Source organism: Muscardinus avellanarius, assembly GCF_963383645.1.
Source record: "Muscardinus avellanarius genome assembly, chromosome: 3".
Lineage (NCBI taxonomy): Eukaryota > Metazoa > Chordata > Mammalia > Rodentia > Gliridae > Muscardinus > Muscardinus avellanarius.
In genome coordinates this window covers 113,445,400-113,463,546 of record NC_137788.1, presented here as the reverse complement: position 1 = coordinate 113,463,546, position 18,147 = coordinate 113,445,400, and the positions used below count along the sequence as shown (strand labels likewise).

General features: G+C 50.3%; 1 protein-coding gene across 1 annotated transcript; it reads left to right on the top strand.

Annotated features, from left to right (window-relative positions):
- Window positions 1–936: 936 nt before the first annotated feature.
- On the top strand, window positions 937–12,617 carry RAB25 (RAB25, member RAS oncogene family; the record flags this gene model as incomplete). Its single annotated transcript, XM_080692329.1, has 5 exons — window positions 937–979; window positions 3,947–4,142; window positions 9,354–9,547; window positions 11,623–11,703; window positions 12,490–12,617. The coding sequence occupies 5 exons, from the start codon at window positions 937–939 to the stop codon at window positions 12,615–12,617; spliced, it is 642 nt and encodes a 213-aa protein (XP_080548455.1).
- Between the last annotated feature and the right edge of the window lie 5,530 nt (window positions 12,618–18,147).

Here is an 18,147-nt window from a genome sequence, read left to right as displayed (position 1 = left end):
ACATTGTACCTCTGAGTCAGACTCCTAAAACTATTTTATTTATTTTTTAGTTGGAAACCAGGTTTTGTTAAGTTGCTGAGAGCCTCACCAAGTTGATGAGGCTGACTTTGAACCTGGAATCCCCCTGTCTCAGCGTCCCAAGTACTGGGGTTATAGGCATGGGTCTTTTTGCCCCACATCTCTCCCCACTTAATGTGCTTAGAGCAGGTCTGTGCAGGGAACTACTAACCCCTTGCCCAGTGGGGTAAGAAGGGACCCACCCCAGGCAAGCTGGCAGGTTCCCAGCCCCACCCAGGGTGAGAAAGGCTGCCCATCCCAGGCCCTGGGCTGTCTGGGAGGGGCAGAAGTTGGCTGTGGTCTCCCTCCACACTGCAACAGGTGCCTGACATTCCATCAGCCCCCACCCTTGCCCCACAGCCCTCCATACACCTACCAGGGTGCCAGTCCTCGGGGGCCAGTCCTCACTTGTGATGGCTGCACACCCCTGCACAGATCCGGAAGTCAAGCAATGCCAACTCAGCCCTCAGTGGTGTGGTCCCCTGGTTCCCGCGGCCTCCCCCTCCCTCAGCCCTTGGACCTGGCTCCAGATCGCCCTGCCCGAGCCCAGGCTGAGCGCAGACACCCAACCTGTCTAACCTGTCTGACGTCATGGTCTCTCCACCCACCTGGGCCCCAGGTCCCCAGCTGCCCGCTCTTCCTGTTCTCAGCTTCCGTCTGTCCGTCTGTCCTCTCCCCTGGCTCTCAGACAGCACTTTCGCCTAGCAGTGCGGAGCTCTGCTGACCTAGAGACGGCCCTCAGTTCTCTGGCCGCAGAAATCTTTGTCCCCCCAATGAGAGGAGAGGTGGGTCCGGGTCTCCTGAGAGCTGAGGGCTGAGGGCTTGGAGCGCTGTGACCCTGTCACCGGAGACGCCTTGCACCCTCCATGCGGAGCCACGATGGGCACTGCAGCTGAGGAAGATTATAACTTTGTCTTCAAAGGTAAATCAATCGGGGTCCCTGAAGAGGGTGGAGCCGGAGAGAGGCCAGAAGGAGACGTGTGCCACGGCCTCTGGCTCCCGCCCGCTTTTGATGTTTTCCCCAAACCCCTCCAGGGGTTACCATTCCCTTCAGCTAAGAAAGGAAGTTGCAGGGGTGAGGGAGGGTCTGGTTGCTGGGGCAAAAGTCTTGGAGTTGCCAAGGCTTGCTCCACTGTGGTAAGGATAAGAACCCCCAATCCTTGGGAACAGTCAGCCGCTGTGGCACAAGAAATGGAGGTCAGACGTCGGACAGGACTTCCTTTCCCAGCAGAGGGGCAAACAGGTGGAATTAAGAGGGACAGAGACATCTAGAAGCCCAGCCAGTCCTTGGGAAGCTGAGACCGGAGGATGGCAGTTCCCAGCCAGCCTCAGCTACTTAGTGAGGCCCTTTGCAACTCGGTGGAGCCCCTGTTTCAAAATAAAGAATAAGCTGGGCGTGGTGGCGCACGAGTGTAATTGAGAAAGGAGGATCGCAGTTCGAGGACAGACAGACTCAGCTACTTAGTACGGCCCTCTGCAACTTAGTGAGACCCTGTTTCAAAATAAAGAATAAAATAGGGCAGGGGGTGTAGTTTGGAAGTCAAATGCCCCTGGGTTCCATCCCCAGACCCGCAAAAAAAAAAAAAAAAAAAAGAATAAAAAATATGGCTAGGGGTGGAGCTCAGAGGTAGAATGTCTCTGGGTTCAATCTGCAGTACCACACACACAAAAAAAAAAGGATTGGGGCGGTAGCTCAAGGTATTAGGCCTTGGATTCAATCCCCAGCAATACACACAGGCACACACATCTTTCTGGGCAGGTGTATAGGAAAGGAGAAGAGACCTATCCATTATTGGGCTGAGTAATAAAAACACAAGGATGTAAGGAGATCGGAGCAGGGCTCCGGGGCCAAAACCTTGTTGGCCAGTACCTTGGCAGATCCCTGGACCTGGAACCTGGGTTCACATTGGCTGACCCTGGAAGTGTGCATGTACCCTTCCTCCTCCTCCCCTCCCTCCTCCCCCTCTCCCTCCTCCCCTCCCTCCTCCCCCTCTCCCTCCTCCCCTCTTCCCCTCCCTCCTCCTCCCCCCTCTTTCTTCTTCCTCTCCCTCCCCCCCTCCTCCTTTCCCTCCTCCTACCCCTCCTGCCCTCAGTGGTATTGGGAGTGGAACCCAGGGCCTCCTGCATGCTGAGAAAGTGCTCTACCACTAAGCTACATCCCTAGCCATCCTCCTTCCAGCTTCTTTATCTAGGTCATTGTTTGGCCCCTTCTGCGGTTCCCAACCCCCATCCACACCTCCTCCAGGGCTGGGTGACCCGATAGGGCTCTGAGTCTCTTTCCAGACACCCCACCCCACCCCACCGCCTCTCCCAGCCTCCACCCTGCCCTTGTTCAAATCTGAGAACCTGTACTCCTGGCGGCAATCCCAGGAAGGAGAGGCAGAGTGAGGGCTGGCTAGAGTCTGAGACAATCCTACTACTAGATGCTGCTGTTTTTAGGCTCTTCCTAGGGACCGGCCACTATCCCGCTGATCCTCATGACATCCCTCCAAAGTCCTCCTTCATTCTGAGTCGCAGGATAGCGGGATGCTCGTGGGCCACACAGGACCAGATCTCAATTCTGCCACTTACAAGTTAGCGCAGGTGAGATTTCCAGAAGCGGCCGCTGAGAAGTTTGAGGTGTTCAGTGTCCATTATGGACCAGGGGGAAGCAAGGGAGGAAGCGGGACTGGCCAGAGGGGGGTCAACTCTACCGCTGGCTGCAGGAAGCTGGGCTGTACACACTTGTAATTTGGGAGACAGGAGGATTGCAGGCTGGAGGCCAGCCTCAGCAAGTTAGTGAGGGGCTCTGCAATTTAGTGAAAGCCTGTTTCAAAAATTAAAAAAAAAAAAGGCCGGGTGTGGTGGCACACGCTTGTAATCCCCGCGCTTGGGAGGTGGAGACAGGAGGATCGCACACGTTCGAAGCCAGCTTAAGAGACCCTGTTTCCAAATAAAAAGTATAAAATAGGTCTGGGAGTGTAGCCCCGAGGTAGAAGGGTTTCCAGGAACCCCAGTACCACCAAAAAAAAAAAAAAAAGTGCCGGGCATGGTGGCGCACGCTGGTAATCCCAGCATGTCTCTAAACCTCCGGTTTCCTTATCTTTAAATGGAGATACTAATAGTTAATGTTTATGGAATTCTTCTTTTGAGTGTGTGGTACTGAGATTGAACCCAGGGGCATTCTACCTCTGAATTAAACCTACAACCTTATTTTATTTTTATTTTGAAATGGTCTCACTAGGTTGATAAGAGGTTTCACTACTTGTTGAGGCTGTCCTCAAACCTGTGGGCATTCTACCTCCGAGCTACACCCCCAGCCCTATTTTTTATTCTTTACTTTGAAACAGGGTCTCATCAAGTTGCAAAGGGCCTCACTAAGTAGTAGCTGAGGCTGTCCTTGAACCGTGATCCTCCTGTCTCAACCTCCCGAATGCTGGGATCACAATCATGCACCACCATGCCCGGCCCCACCCTTTCTATATTTTAAATTCTGGAACAAGGCTGACCATGGTGGCACACACCTGTCATCCTAGTACTTGGGAGGCTGAGACAGGAGGATCAAGGTTCACTGCCAGCCTCAGCTACTTAGGCCCTTTAAAACTCAGTGAGACCTTGTTTCCAAATAAAGAATAAAAAATAGGGCTGGGGATGTAGCTCGGAGGTAGAATGTCTCTGGGTTTCATCCCCAGGTCTGCAAAAATTAATAATAATAATAATAATAATAATAATGATAAATAGGGCCCTTCTGCCCACCAGGACAAATGTATTTTGCAAATGGACGGCCCCAGTCTCTGCACAGATTGTCAGCCGCTGAGCTCAGTCTCCCTCTTTAGCTGGATGGAGCCCCAAGCTCCTGTGGACCGGAGGCCTCTCTGTCTGGTCTCAGCTCTCACTTCTCCCCCCGCAGTGGTGCTGATCGGGGAGTCAGGTGTGGGGAAGACCAATCTACTGTCCCGGTTCACACGCAACGAGTTCAGCCACGACAGCCGCACGACCATCGGAGTGGAGTTCTCCACCCGCACGGTGATGCTGGGCACGGCGGCCATCAAGGCTCAGATCTGGGACACCGCCGGCCTGGAGCGATACCGCGCCATCACCTCGGCGTGAGCAGGGGCCTGGGGGGCTGGTGGGTTGCTGGAGACCCTGGGAGTCGGGAAACACAGCTGGGGAAGAAATGGAGGATTAGGGAGAGACAGGGGACTAAGCAGTGTACTCCCGGGGAGATCAGAGGAGACACAAGTACCATGAACCGCAAAGCAGCGCCAGACAGAATATAACCAGAAATACAATTAGGACGAAAAGGAAGAGTCATCACCACCTTACTGAGCCATTGCCAAGTGCCCACGAAGCGCTTTATACCTGGCATTTAATGTAGGCCTCAAAGTCCTGCAGAAGTAGGGTGTTATAATTAATCTCCATTTAGCAGCCAGGAGTGGTGGCACACGCTTGTAATCCCAGCATTTGGGAGGCTGAGACGGGAGGATCCCGGTTCGTGGACAGCCTCAGCTACTTAGTGAGGCCCTCAGCAACTTAGTGAGACCGTTTCAAAAATAAAGAATAAAATATAGGGCAGAGGGTATAACTCGGAGGTCGAATGCCCCTGGGTTCCGTCCCCAGACCCACACACAAAAAAAAGAATAAAAAATAGGGCTGGGGTTGTAGCTAGCTTAGAGCTCAGAGGTAGAATGCCCCTGGGTTCCATCCCTAGTACTGCAAATCATTATCATCATCATCATCATCATCATCATCATCGTCATCTCCATTTAAATGCAAGCAAGGAAGCAAGGAGCTGGGCATGGTGGCCCACATATGTGATCCCAGTACTTGGGAGGCTGAGACAGGAGGATCATAGGTTCAAGACCAGACTCAGCAACTTTCTGAAACTTTTATCAACCCTAATGAGATCATGTTTCAAAACAAACAAACAATTCTGGAGCTGTGGGTTATACATGTAATCCCAGTATTTAGCAGGCTGAGAAAGGCACAGGTTTGAAGCCAGCCTCAGCTACTTAGTGAGGCTCTCAGCAACTTAGTGAGACCCTGTTTCTAATAAAATATTTAAAAAATAGGTCTAGGAGTATAGCCCAGAGGTAGAAAGCCCCTGGGTCCCATCCCCAGAACCACCAAAAATAAATAAACATACAAACAAACAAGCCGGGTGTGGTGGTGCACACTTGTAATCCCAGTATTTGGGAAGCTGAGGCAGGAGGATCACAGGTTCGCGGACAGCCTCAACTACTTAGTGAGGCCCTCTGCAACTTAGTGAGACCCTGTTTCAAAAAAAGAATAAAAAATAGGATGGGGGTATAGTTCAGACATCAAATGACCCTGGGTTCCATCCCCAGACCCGCCCCCCCACCCCCAAAAAAAAGGAAGAAGCTGGGCATGGTGGCGCACGCTTGTAATCTCAGCATTTGGGATACTGAGACAGGAGGATCTTGGTTCATGGACAGCCTCAGCTACTTAGTAAGGCTCTAGGCAAGTTAGTGAAAACCTGTTTCAAAATAAAGAATAAAAAATAGGGCTGGAGGTATAGCTCAGAGGTAGAATTCCCCTGGGTTCCATCCCCAGTACCAAAAAAATAAAAAATAAAAAAAAGAAGCCAGAGCTGGACGCGGTGGCTCACGCTTGGAATCCCAGCCCTAGGGAGGCTGAGACAGGGACAGGAGGATCACGCAGGTTCAAAGGCAGCCTCAGCAACTTACTGAGGCTCTCAGTAACTTAGTGAGACCCTTTTCAAAATAAAGTATAAAATAGGTCTGGGAGTATATCCTGCAGATAGAAAAATGTTTGGAATTCCAGCATTTGGGAGGCTGAGACCAGAGGATCACGGTTTCTGGACAGCCTCAGCTACTTAGTGAGCCCTCTGCAACTTAGTGAGACTCTGTTTCAAAATAAAGAATAAAAAATATGGGAGGGAGTATAGCTCAGAGGTCGAATGCCCCTGTGTTCCAACTCCAGACCCGAAAAAAAAAAAAAAAAAAAAAGGAACAAAAATAGGGCTGGGGGTGTGTATCTTGGAGATAAAATGTCCCTGGGTCCAATCCCCAGTATTAAAAAAAAAAAAAAGGAGATGGGGCTGTTGATCAGAAATAGTAATAGAATGCCCAGAGTTCAACCCTCAGTACCACCAAAAGAAAAAGAAAAAGAAAAAAGAAAAAGTAAAAAAGGCTGGGCGTGGTGGCGCACACTTGTAATCCCAGCACTGGGGAGGCTGAGACAGGAGGATCGCTGCAGACAGCGTCAGCTATTTAGTGAGGCCCTTTGCAACTCAGTGAGACCCTGTTTCAAAATAAAAAATAAAAATCCGGGCATTGTGGTGCACATTTGTAATCCCAGTGCTTGGGAGGCTAAGACAGGAGGATCGCACAGGTTCGAAGCCAGCCTCAGCTACTTAGTGAAGCTCTTAGCAACTTAGGGAGACTCTGTTTCAAAATAAAAAATAAAAATCCGGGCATTGTGGTGCAGGTTTATAATCCTCGCACTTGGGAGGCTGAGACAGGAGGATCGCACAGGTTCGAAGCCAGCCTCAGCTACTTAGTGAGGCTCTCAGCAACTTAGTGAGACCCTGTTTCCAAATAAAGTATAAAATAGGTCTGGGAGTATATCCCGGAGGTAGAAAAGCCCCTGGGTTCCACCCCCAGTACCACACACACACAAGGAATACAAATCAGGGCTAGAGCTGTAGCTCAGAGGTCGAATGCCCCTGGGTTCCATACCCAGGCCCACAAAAAAAGGAAAGAAGAAATAGAAAGAAAGAAAGAAAGAAAGAAAGAAAGAAAGAAAGAAAGAAAGAAAGAAAGAAAGAGAGAAAGAAAGAAAGAAAGAAAGGAAAGGAAAAAGAAAAAGTAAAAGATCTAACCAAGGTGAGATCAGGGTGGAGCTGGGATGGTGAAGCCTGTGTGGATCGAGAGCGCCCCCTAACGTCAGTATGGTTCTCTGCACCTGTCAGTATTCCTCTAATCACAAATGCCAAGCCCCGGCAGGACCTGGAAAGGGTATTAAATAAAATCTCAGAGGATGGATATGGAGTTAGGCAACCTGAGACCACAGCTAGAGTGTCAGGCTCCAGTGGACAAAAAAAATGGTCTGTGCATCTATGGTCCAGAAAAACCACCTGTCAGGGGCAGGAAGCCAGAGAGCAGGGATGAGGTTACACACCCAGAAAACCCCTAATCACTTGGCTTCTTATGAGCCTCAGTTGGTTCATTAATAAATTGGGAATAAATAAACTGGTGCAGTGGCACACACTTGTAACCTCAGTTCTTGGGAGGCTGAGTCAGGAGTATTGCAGGTTCAAGGCCAGGCGCCTTAGCAATTTACCAAGACTCTCTGCAATTTAGCAAGACCTTACTTCAAAATTAAGAAAATAAGACTGGCAGGGTGGCACAACTCGTAATCCCAGCATTTGGGAGGCTGATACAGAAGGATCACTGTTCGCAGCCAGCCTTAGCTACTTAGTGAGGTCCTCTGCAACTCAGTGAGACCCTGCTTCAAAATAAAGAATAAAGAGTAGGGGTGGGGAGCCGGGCGTGGTGGCGCACGCTTGTCATCCTAGCATTCGAGAGGCTGAGACAGGAGGATCGTGGTTCGCAGACAGCCTCAGCTACTTAATGAGACCCTTTGCAACTCAGTGAGACCCTGTTTCAAAATAAAAAATAAAAAAAAAATAGGGCTGGGGTTTAGCTCAGAGTTAGAATGCTAGAATGCCCTGGGTTCCATCCCCAGTACTGGAAAAAAAAAAAGTAGGGGTGGGGTGTAGGTTAGAGGTAAAATGCACCTGGGTTCAATAACCAGTACCACAAAAAAGAAAAAAATTAAGAAAATAGCCGGGCATACACCTGAAATCCCAGTACTTGGGAGGCTGAGACAGGAAGATCACAGGTTCAAAGCCAGCCTTAGAAGTTTAGTGAGGCTCTCAGCAACTTAGTGAGACCCTGTTTCCAAATAAAAACAAATTATAGGGCTGGTGGTGTAGCTCAGAGGTAGAATAACCCTGGATGCCATCCCCAGTACCGCAAAAATAAATTAAGTAAATAAATAAATAGTAATTGGGAATAATTAGGCCCTACCTCTCTGAAGAGGGTCCTCCCAACCCCAGTGGGAGGCTGGCAGGGATGCCTTGAGTGGTCTGGCCAGGGACCACTGCGAGTCCTAGAAAGCTGGCCGCGGTAAGCCAGGCATGGTGGCGCACGCTTGTAACCCCAACATTGGGAGGCTGAGACTGGAGGATCGCGGTTCGTGGACAGTCTCAGCTACTTAGTGAGGCCCTCTGCAACTCAGTGAGACCCTGTTTCAAAACAAAGAATAGCTGGGCGTAGTGGCGCCCGCTTATAATCCCTGTGCTTGGGAGGCTGAGACAGGAGATCGCACAAGTTCGAAGCCAGCCTCAGCTACTGAGTGAGGCTCTCAGCAACTTAGTGAGACCCTGTTTCCAAATGAAGTATAAAATAGGTCTGGGAGTATAGCCCGGAGGTAGAAAGCCTCTGGGTTCAATTCCCAGTACCACAATAAACAAATACATAAATAAATAAATAAATAAATAAAGTAAAATAAAGAATAAAAAACAGGGCTAAGGGTATAGTTTGGGGGTAGAATGCCCCTGGGTTCCATCCCCAGTACCACACACAGACACAAAAACAAAGAAAGAGAGGAAGAAAGAAAGAAAGAAAGAAAAGAAAGAAAGAAGGAAAGAAAGAAAGAAGAAAAAGAAAGCTGGCCGTCAAGGGAGAGGAGAGGGCACTGGGCTTCAAGAAGCCACAGGGGAAGCTCAGAGCAGGGCATGCAGGAGGCACCTTTGGCCAGCGCCCAGATGCACGCGTGTGTGTAGTAGGGGTTAAAATCAGGACAAAGGACCTACGTCCGCAGAAAGGCTTTGAGGAGACCGTGCAGGGCTTGGAGCTGGGAGGTGAAGCTTCAGAGGCTCTAAGCGCAGCTTCCCTGCAGCACACAGAAGCCCAGCAGCCCTGTCTGTGTTTGGGTCCCTGGATCCATTTCTCTGCCTCTTTTATTTTGGGGGGGCCTGGATATGGAACCCAGGGGCATTTGACCCCCAAGCTCCACCCCCAGCCCTTTTTTGTATTCTTTATTTTGAAACAAGGTCTCACTGAGTTGCAAAGGGCCTAAATAGCTGAGGCTGTCTGCGAACCTCATCCTCCTGTCTCAGCCTCCCGAATGCTGGGCTGTGGCCACCATGGCGCTCCCTGCCCCTTAGCCCTGCTCCTCGACTGCAGGTGCTTGGGCTGGCTGGCTCTGCTCTGCAGCCAGGCCCAACACCCCGTCTTGTCTCCACCCGTCCCTCCCGCTCTCCCCAGGTACTACCGGGGAGCAGTGGGCGCCCTCCTGGTGTTCGATCTCACGAAGCACCAGACCTACGCCGTCGTGGAGCGCTGGCTGAAGGAGCTCTATGACCACGCGGAGGCCACCATCGTCGTCATGTTGGTGGGGAACAAGAGCGACCTGAGCCAGGCCCGGGAGGTGCCCACGGACGAGGCCCGCATGTTCGCGGGTGAGAGCCCAGTTTGCTGCCTCCAAAGATGCTCACACATCCAGCCCAGCCTCCCCGGCCCCTGCTCTCTCCTGGATTCCTCTGGGTGGTTCTGCACACATAGCTCCTCTGCTCAGATTCTCCAGCCCTTCCCCTCTGAATCCCTGTGACTCTGCATGGCCCTCCACCCGCCCTGAGAGCTTGGTGGATTTTGTTATTTATTTAATTTATTTATTAATTTATTGGTGGTACTGGGAGGTGGAACCCAGGGGCTTTTCTACCTCTAGGTTATACTCTCAGACGTATTTCATATTTTATTTGGAAACAGGGTCTCACCAAGTTGCTGAGAGCCTCACTAAGTAGCAGAGGCTGGCTTTGGACCAGTGCGATCCTCCTGTCTCAGCCTCCCAAGCGCTGGGATTACAAGCGTGCACCACCATGCCTGGCTTATTTATTTATTTTTTGCTGTACTGAGGATGGAACCCAGGGGTATTCTACCTCTGAGCGACACCCCCAGCCCTATTTCTTTATTCTTTATTATTGAAACAGGGTCTCACTGAGTTGCAAAGAGCCTCACTAAGTAGCTGAGGCTGTCCGATAACCCAGAGCCTCCTGTTTTAGCCTCCCAAGTACTGGGATTACAATCATGTGCCACCATGCCCAGCTGAAATCCAGCCCTATTTATTTATTTATTTAGCTATTTATTTATTTTTGTGTGTATGTGGGACTAGGAATGGAACCAAGAGGCATTCTACCTCCGAGCTATACCCTCAGCCCTATTTTTTATTCTTTATTTTGAAACAAGGTCTTACTGAGTTACAAAGGGCCTCACTAAGTAGCTGAGGCTGGCTTCGAACCTGTGCGATCCTCCTTTCTCAGCCTCCCAAGTGCTGGGATTACAAGCGTGTGCCAGGACGCCCGGCTTACATATTTTAGCTAGGCTGGGTTTTGTGGTGCATGCTCATAATCCCAGCATTTGGGAGGCTGAGACAGGAGGATCACGGTTCTCGGATAGCCTCAGCTACTTAGTGAGGCCCTCTGCAACTCAGTGAGACTCTATTTCAAAATAAAGAAGAAAAGCCGGGCGTGGTGGCACATACCTGTATTTCCAGCGCTTGGGAGGCTGAGACGGGAGGATTGCACTGGTTCAAAGCCAGCCTCAGCTACTTAGTGAGGCTCTCAGCAACTTAGTGAGACCCTGTTTCCAAATAAAATATAAAATAGGTCTGGGAGTACAGCCCGGAGGTAGAAAAGCCCCTGGGTTCCATCCCCAGTACCACAAAAATAAAAAGAAAGAGAGAGAGAGAGAGAGAGAGAGAGAGAGAGAGAGAGAGAAAAGAAAAAATAGGGCCAGGGATGTAGCTCAGAAATAGAATGCCCCTGGGTTTCATCCCTAGTACTGCACAAAAAACAAAAGAATAAAAAATAAGGGCTGGGAGTGTAGCATGAAAATAGAATGTCCCTGGGTTCCAGCCCCAGTGCCCCCCCAAGACTCTACTGTACCCCAGAGCATATAGCAAATGCTCTAAGTAAATACTCAGTGAAGCCGGCTGTGGTGGGGCACACTTGTAATCCCAGCATTCGGGAGGCTGAGACAGGAGGATCGCAGTTCGCAGACAGCCTCAGCTACTTAGTGAGGCCCTTTGTAACTCAGTGAGACCCTGTTTCCAAATAAATAATAAAAAATAGGTCTGGGGGTGTAGCTCGGAGGTAGAACGCCCCTGGGTTCCATCTCCATTACTGCCCAAAAAAACCCAACTTAGTTTTTTTTTTATTTTTTATTTTTTATTTATTTATTTATTTATTTATTTATTTATTTATTTATTTATTTATTTTTGTGGTACTTGGGTTCCTGGAAGCACTTCTACCTCCGGGCTACACACCCAGACCTGTTTTTTATATTTTTTTTTTATTTGGAAACAGGGTCTCCTAAGCTAGCGCGTGCAGCTGGCTTCGAACCTGCGCGATCCTCCTGTCTCCGCCTCCCAAGTGCGGGGATTACAAGCGTGCGCCACCACGCCCGGCACTTAGTATTATTTTTATCATATATTATTATTTCACTTCCACAGCTCATGATGTGTTTTTCTTTCTGGCAGAAAACAATGGGCTGCTGTTCCTGGAGACCTCAGCCCTGGACTCCACCAACGTGGAGCTGGCCTTTGAGACTGTCCTCAAAGGTGAGTGCTCCCACAGCCAGGTGTGGTGTGTGTGTCTTTGATCTTACTACTCACAAGGCCGAGACAGGAGGCTCGCCTTTGGAGGCCAGCCTGGGCAACTTAGCGAGACCCTATCTCCAAATAAAGAATAAAAAGGGCAGCTGGGAGTGGTGGCGCAGGCTTGTAATCCTAGGGCTTGGGAGGCTGGGGCAGGAGGATCACGCAGTTTGGAAGCCAGCCTCAGCTACTTAGTGAGGCTCTCAGCAACTTAGTGAGACCTGTTTCAAAATAAAGAATCAAAAATAGGGCTGGGGGTGTAGCTCGGAGGTAGAATGCCCCTGGGTTCCATCCAGTACTGGGAAAAAAAAAAAATAGGTCTGGAGGTGTAGCTCAGATGTAGAAAACTCCTGGGTTCCATCCCCAGTACCGCAAAAATAAAAATAAATAAAATAAAATAAAATAAAATAAAATAAAAGAGCTGGGAATGTAGCTCAGAGCCAGAGTCCCTGAATTCAATCCCCAGATACCCAGGCATGGCCCAGCTGGCTCCTCACCCCCCTGTGGGCCCCCAGCCTCCCCAGAGCCCTGCCTAGCCCCCACTCTGCCTGGAGCTTAGAGAAGAACCAGAAGGCCACACTTCCCAGGGGGCTGAGTCTTGGTTCCTTCTGCCCTCAGGTTAAGTAGAAGGAACCCAGCTGCCCAACAGGACTTCCCTGCCACGTAAGGGGCATGCAGCATGTATGGCAGGGGGTGTGCGGGGGCTCTAAACCTTTTGGCTGATAGCTGCGCTGCCTTCTCCCCTCCCAGAGATCTTTGCGAAGGTGTCCAAGCAGAGGCAGAACAGCACCCGGACCAACGCCATCAACCTGGGCAGTGCTCAAGCTGGGCAGGAGCCGGGCCCTGGGCAGAAGAGAGCCTGTTGCATCAGTCTCTGACCCTGGTGACCTGCACCCCCATGCTTCCCAGTCCCACCCCCACCCCCGCGTTGCAGAATCTTTCCCTGCTCCTTGGCTCCCTGTTCCCAGAGTCCCGGGGTCTCGGTGCCTCTTCATGTATATCTCCAGTACCAGTCCACCCCTCACAGACTAGGGTCCTCCAATAAAGCCACGTTTTCTATCAGTGCCCCCCGCCTGCTCCCGCTGTCAGTGTTTGAGCTCCCCTCCTCTGAGTCCCTGGCCCCTGCCCCTCCCTCTGTTCTCCAACCCCACCGCCCCCCAGGGCCAGCTGCCTCTGGAGTTCTGTGGTCCGGGGACAGTGCCAAGGGGGCGGGAGGTGCCCGCCCTCCCCGCTGCCAACTTCCAGGACAGGTGGGGAGGGAGGACCGCTTGGAGGGGAGGGGTATCTGGAAGGCGAGACAAAGGAAATCATCAGCAGGCACCATCTGGTGCCCAGGGCCTTGGTGCCAAGAACTGAGGTCACTCCAATGCCAGGGGCAAGAGTAGGAGTGTGGAGACGCACGGGAGAAGGGCGTCAGCGTCAGGCCTGCCTGTGTGCCCAGACAGGAGGATCACAGGTTCCAGCCAGCCTCAGCGACCTAGCAAGGCCTTCGCAACTGAATGAGAACCTGTTTCAAAACAAAAAAATTACCAGGCATGGTGGCACCACATTTTTTTTTTTTTTTTTTTTGCAGATCTGGGGATGGAACCCAGGGACATTTGACCTCCGAGCTTTGCTCCCTGCCCCATTTTTGAGTCTTTATTTTGAAACAGGGTCTCACCAAGTTGTGGAGGGCTTCGCTAAGTAGCTGAGGCTATCCACGAACCTCAATCCTCTGGTCAAAGCCTCCGGAAGGCTAGGATTACAAGGGTGTGCCACCACGCCCAGGTAAGCACATGCTCTTAATTTCAGTACGTGGGAGGCTGAGACAGGAGAATTGCTGATGTGAGGGCAGCCCCAGCAACTTGGTGAGGCCCTCTGGAACGTAGTGAGACTCTGTTTCAAAGTAATAAAAGAAAGCCAGGCGTGGTGGCGCATGCTTGTAATCCCAGCATCCAGAAGACTGAGACAGGAAGATCGTGGTCATAGTTTGCAGACAGCCTCAGCTATTTAGTGAGGCCCTTTGCAACTCAGTGAGGTTGGGGTAGAATGCCCCTGGGTTCCATCCCCAGTACTATTACTACTACTACTAGAATAAAAAATAGGGCTGGAGGTGTAGCTTGGAGGCTGAATGCCCTGAGTTCCACCCCTAGTAACACACACACACACACACACACACACACACACACACCTGGGCATGGTGGCACATACTTGTAATCCCAGCATTTGGGAGGCTGAGACAGGAGGATCCCAGGTTCAAGGAGTTAGCAAGTAGTGAGACTCTCAACCTAGTGAGGCCCTGTTTCAAAATAAAAATAAAATAGGGCTGAGGGTATAACTTGGAGGCAGCATGGCCCTGGGTCCAACTCCGAGTACCACAAAAAATAAATAAAATAGGCTGAGCTACAAGCTCAGAGGCAAAATGATCCTTGGTCCAGTCTCAAGTACCATTATTTATAAATAAATGAAGGCCACGGTGGTGCACTCCCTCCTGTAATCCTAATACTTGGGAGGCTAAGACAGGACAATCACAGGTTTGAGGCCAGCCTCTACAAATTATTAAGGCCCTCAGGAACTTAGAGACCTTGTTTCAAAAAAAAAAGGCTGGAGATGTATAGCTCAGAGGTGGAATGCCCCTGGGTTCAATTCCTGGGAGATGGAAAGTGCCAGTCTTCCATTCATTTCTCTTCTTTTTGTGATACTGGGGACTGAACTCAGGGGCATTCTACCTTGGAGCCCCTCCTCCTCCTCCTCCTCCTCCTCCTCATCATCATCATTATTATTTTGCAGTACTGGGGATTGAACCCCGAGGCATTCTACTCCGAGCTACACTGCCAGCCCATTTTTTTTTATTCTTTATTTTGAAACAGGGTCTTGCTAAATTGCAGAGCGCCTCAGTAAGTAGCAGAAGCTGGTCTTGAACTCGCGACCCTCCTGCGAGCTGCACCACACCCAGCTCTATTTTTCACTTTTATTTTGAAATAGGGTCTTGCTAGGTTGATTCCAATTTTCTTCGTGTCCCCAAAGCAGGAGGGATGGATCTAGCTCTGCCCTTTCTCCATGGGACCCAGGCACAGGATGTCACACACCTTGACTTACCCTGTTCTTTCTTGTTGTTGTTTTGTTTTGTTTTTGTGGTATTGGGAATGGAACCCAGGGCCATTCTACCTCTGAGCTACACCCCAGTCATATATATATATATATATATATATATATATATATATATATATATATATATATATATATTTTTTTTTTTTTTTTTAGTACTTATTTATTTTTGTGGTACTGGGATGGAACCCAGGGGCATTCTACCTCTGAGCTACACCCCCAGCCTTATTTTTTATTCTTTATTTTGAAGCAGGGTCTCACTGAGTTGCAAAGGACCTCACTAAGTAGTAGCTGAGGCTGTCCGCAAACCGTGATCCTCCTATCTCAGCCTCCCAGATTGTGGGATTACAAGCGTGCGCCTCCACACCTGGCTGCCCTGTTCTGAAGGGGAGTGTGGCAGGTGTGAACCCCCCTCCCAAGGAAGCAAGTGGGGAAGGGAGAGCAGGGATGGAGGGCCACGTGGGAAGCCAGGGGGTGGGTCTGGCGTCATCAGCTTCCAGCAGGGTGTGTATTGGCCCCAGGCTGCAAACCCCATGGGGAACAGACAGAGAAAGCCAGCGCCTTAAGTAATAATACTTTTAATAAAATTAAGTTCTTAATAGCACATTTAATACATTAACCCTCCCCCTTCTTGGTTTCTCTGCATTTTTGTGCAACATCACTTTGATTATTCATGGGTCCGTTTTATTTCCCGCCTTTGAAATCTTTTTCCTTGGTGGAAGTGTACGTGTCTTCACTAGCTGCCTCAAATTAAGTCTGACCACAATCCTACTCTACTTTCTACAGTGGAGAGACCATCCCCTGCCCCAGGGCTGCCGCCACGCACCCACCCGACCCCACCCGCACCCTCTTGGGGGAAGAAGCCCTCGCCTTCCCAGCCGCCACCTTATCAACAAGCGAGGGTTCCAGGGCAAAAGAGCAGGGGGGATCTGTCCCTAGGTGGGGCGAGGGAGGTGTTTGGGGTCTAGGGTCAGGGAAAGGCATAGCAGTCATTGGTGTGACGGACAGGTGCCTCTTGGCCAGTGGAGACCCCAGGGGCTTCCTGCCCTCTGGATGGGAGGGAAGGGCCTGATCTGACTGCCTGCTGGGGCAAGTGCTTAAAATGTTTCTTCCTCACATGCAAAAGCCAGGCTCCCCAATTTTCCAGGGGGACAACAAAGTGCCCTGTCTGAACACTCACAGGTAGCAGTGGGCTGGAGCAGAAGTGATCAGAACTGGGGTCAGCCGGGAACCCTGCGCCCATTCGCCACCTCTGCACGCTGGGGGTGGGATGGGAGCTGTTCTCCCAGGCCCCCAAGGATGGGGTCTCTACTCCTTCCCACTGGCTAGGAAGTCCTTCATGTAATCTGGCTTTTATCAGACAACCACTTGCCACCTGTGCCATACAGATTTAAAGGAGAATAACTGTGGAGATCGCCGCTGCCACCCATGAGGTTGGAACGCGACAGGGGATGTCTGAGGGGCTCGACGCCCTCCATGCCGAGGTGGGGAGTGTGTGCATGTCTGTGGACCGGCTCACCAGGCTCCGAATGTACAGCGAAATGGGTTGAGGTTACAATCGGACTTCCTCAGTTAGGCCTGGGAGAAGCTGGCCTAGAAGAGGGCCGGGACCCAGCAGCCTCCATCCTTCCCGAGTCCCCCAGGAGAGGGCGGGTCTACTTTGGGGTACCTGGCAGAGATGGCTGCCCCCACCCTCAGGTACCGGAAGCGCTGCGGGCCAACGACCGGGACAATCAGCGTGAATCTTTTCCAGGACCTGTCATCCTACAATTTAAAAACCCAAGGATTCTCAGAATCAACCCCGGCAGACTGGAAGCTCGCAACCTGCCCCAACCCTGATACCTGAAGATTGGGGCGACTCCTGGTGGACTCGGCCACTACTCTCCTCTTATCCTTTTCGATACAAATTTTATACATTCTACTGGACCCAGGGGCCCTCAACGCTACTAAACTTTTAAGCTATCTGAATATCGTCTACTAAGTAACTAGTAATTCTTTCTTTCTCTCTCTCTCTCTAGGATTATATGAAATAAATTTGAATTATTTTGTAGTATTCTTTTCTTTTAAACCCCTCGGTTTCTTTCTTTCTTCTTTCTCTCATTTATTATTATTATTTTTTTTTGGTTAAAAAAAATCTATTTCTCTTAAATCTCTCATCTCTGAAGGTTCCCAAAGGCCTGCCTGGACTTCCGCCTCCTCATTTGCCCTGGACAGGGCAGGGGAAGGGGGGGACACCCAGGATCCTCAGTCCTTAGTCCCAGTCTTTCTTTCTGGTTAATCCCTTTCCCTTTGTTTGGCTCTGTGGCTCCCCTGAGGGGGAGGGGAGAGGGGAGGGGGTGCCCCCGAGCGAAATCCAATCTACTTGAGGGGGCCCAGAAGGGACCGGATTCCCCCTAGTCCATTCTCCACCATCCATTGCAGGATGCTCCCCGAAGAAAAGCAAATGACATTCCTCCCCAAAAAAAAGCGGGGGAAAAAAGGAACGTAAACCCGAACATATATTAAAAACACTTTGTAAGATTTAACTCTGAATACAAATGTATTTTTTTTTCTTCTTCTTCTCTCCCTACATATATTCTAAACCTTCTAAAGTTTTTTTATTTTTTTAAGGATCACTTTATCATAAAATAAAATATCCTTTTCATATAATAAATTACCTAATAAAAAGTCTTTTTTTCATATTAGCCCAGGTTCTTTGCTACATTTATATGGTAATAAACGCCTTTATTAAAATAGAATATTAAATTATAAAGAACTGCTTTTTTTCCTTGCTTTTTTTTTTCCTTTTTGCTATTTTTGTTTCGATTCTGCGTGGCCCATCTCTCTCTCCCTCCTGCCTTCTGTTTCACTGCTCACTGTTCTACTTGGTTTCTAGGTCTGGCTCGCCTGGTTAGGGTGGGATTGGATTTGCTGAGCCCCCTAGGGTAACAGTCTTTTGCCTTTGTGGGTACGGAGTGGAGAGGGAGGAGGGGGACTGACAGACACACACCCCTTCTTCCCTCCCACCTCCCCACCTGCTCCCCCGGAGACCAGGGGGCCCATTTTGGTTTGGTTTCTATTGTACATCTTGGGATGGCTCACATTGGCGGGAAGGAGGGAAGGTGCCACAGGCCAGTGCTTTGGGCTGTGACCTCCTTCCTCTCTCCTCCCAGGCTGGTGGTGATCTAGGGGGAAGGCCAAGGAGAGCTGAGTCAATTCACAACAGGCCAGGAGGGAGAGCCCTGAGTGCTCAGAGTTCTCCGCCCCCTTATATACAAAGATCTCCTGGGCCCCCTGGGACTTCAATCCTCGCCCCTCCCGGCCCGCCAGCGGAACCAGGAG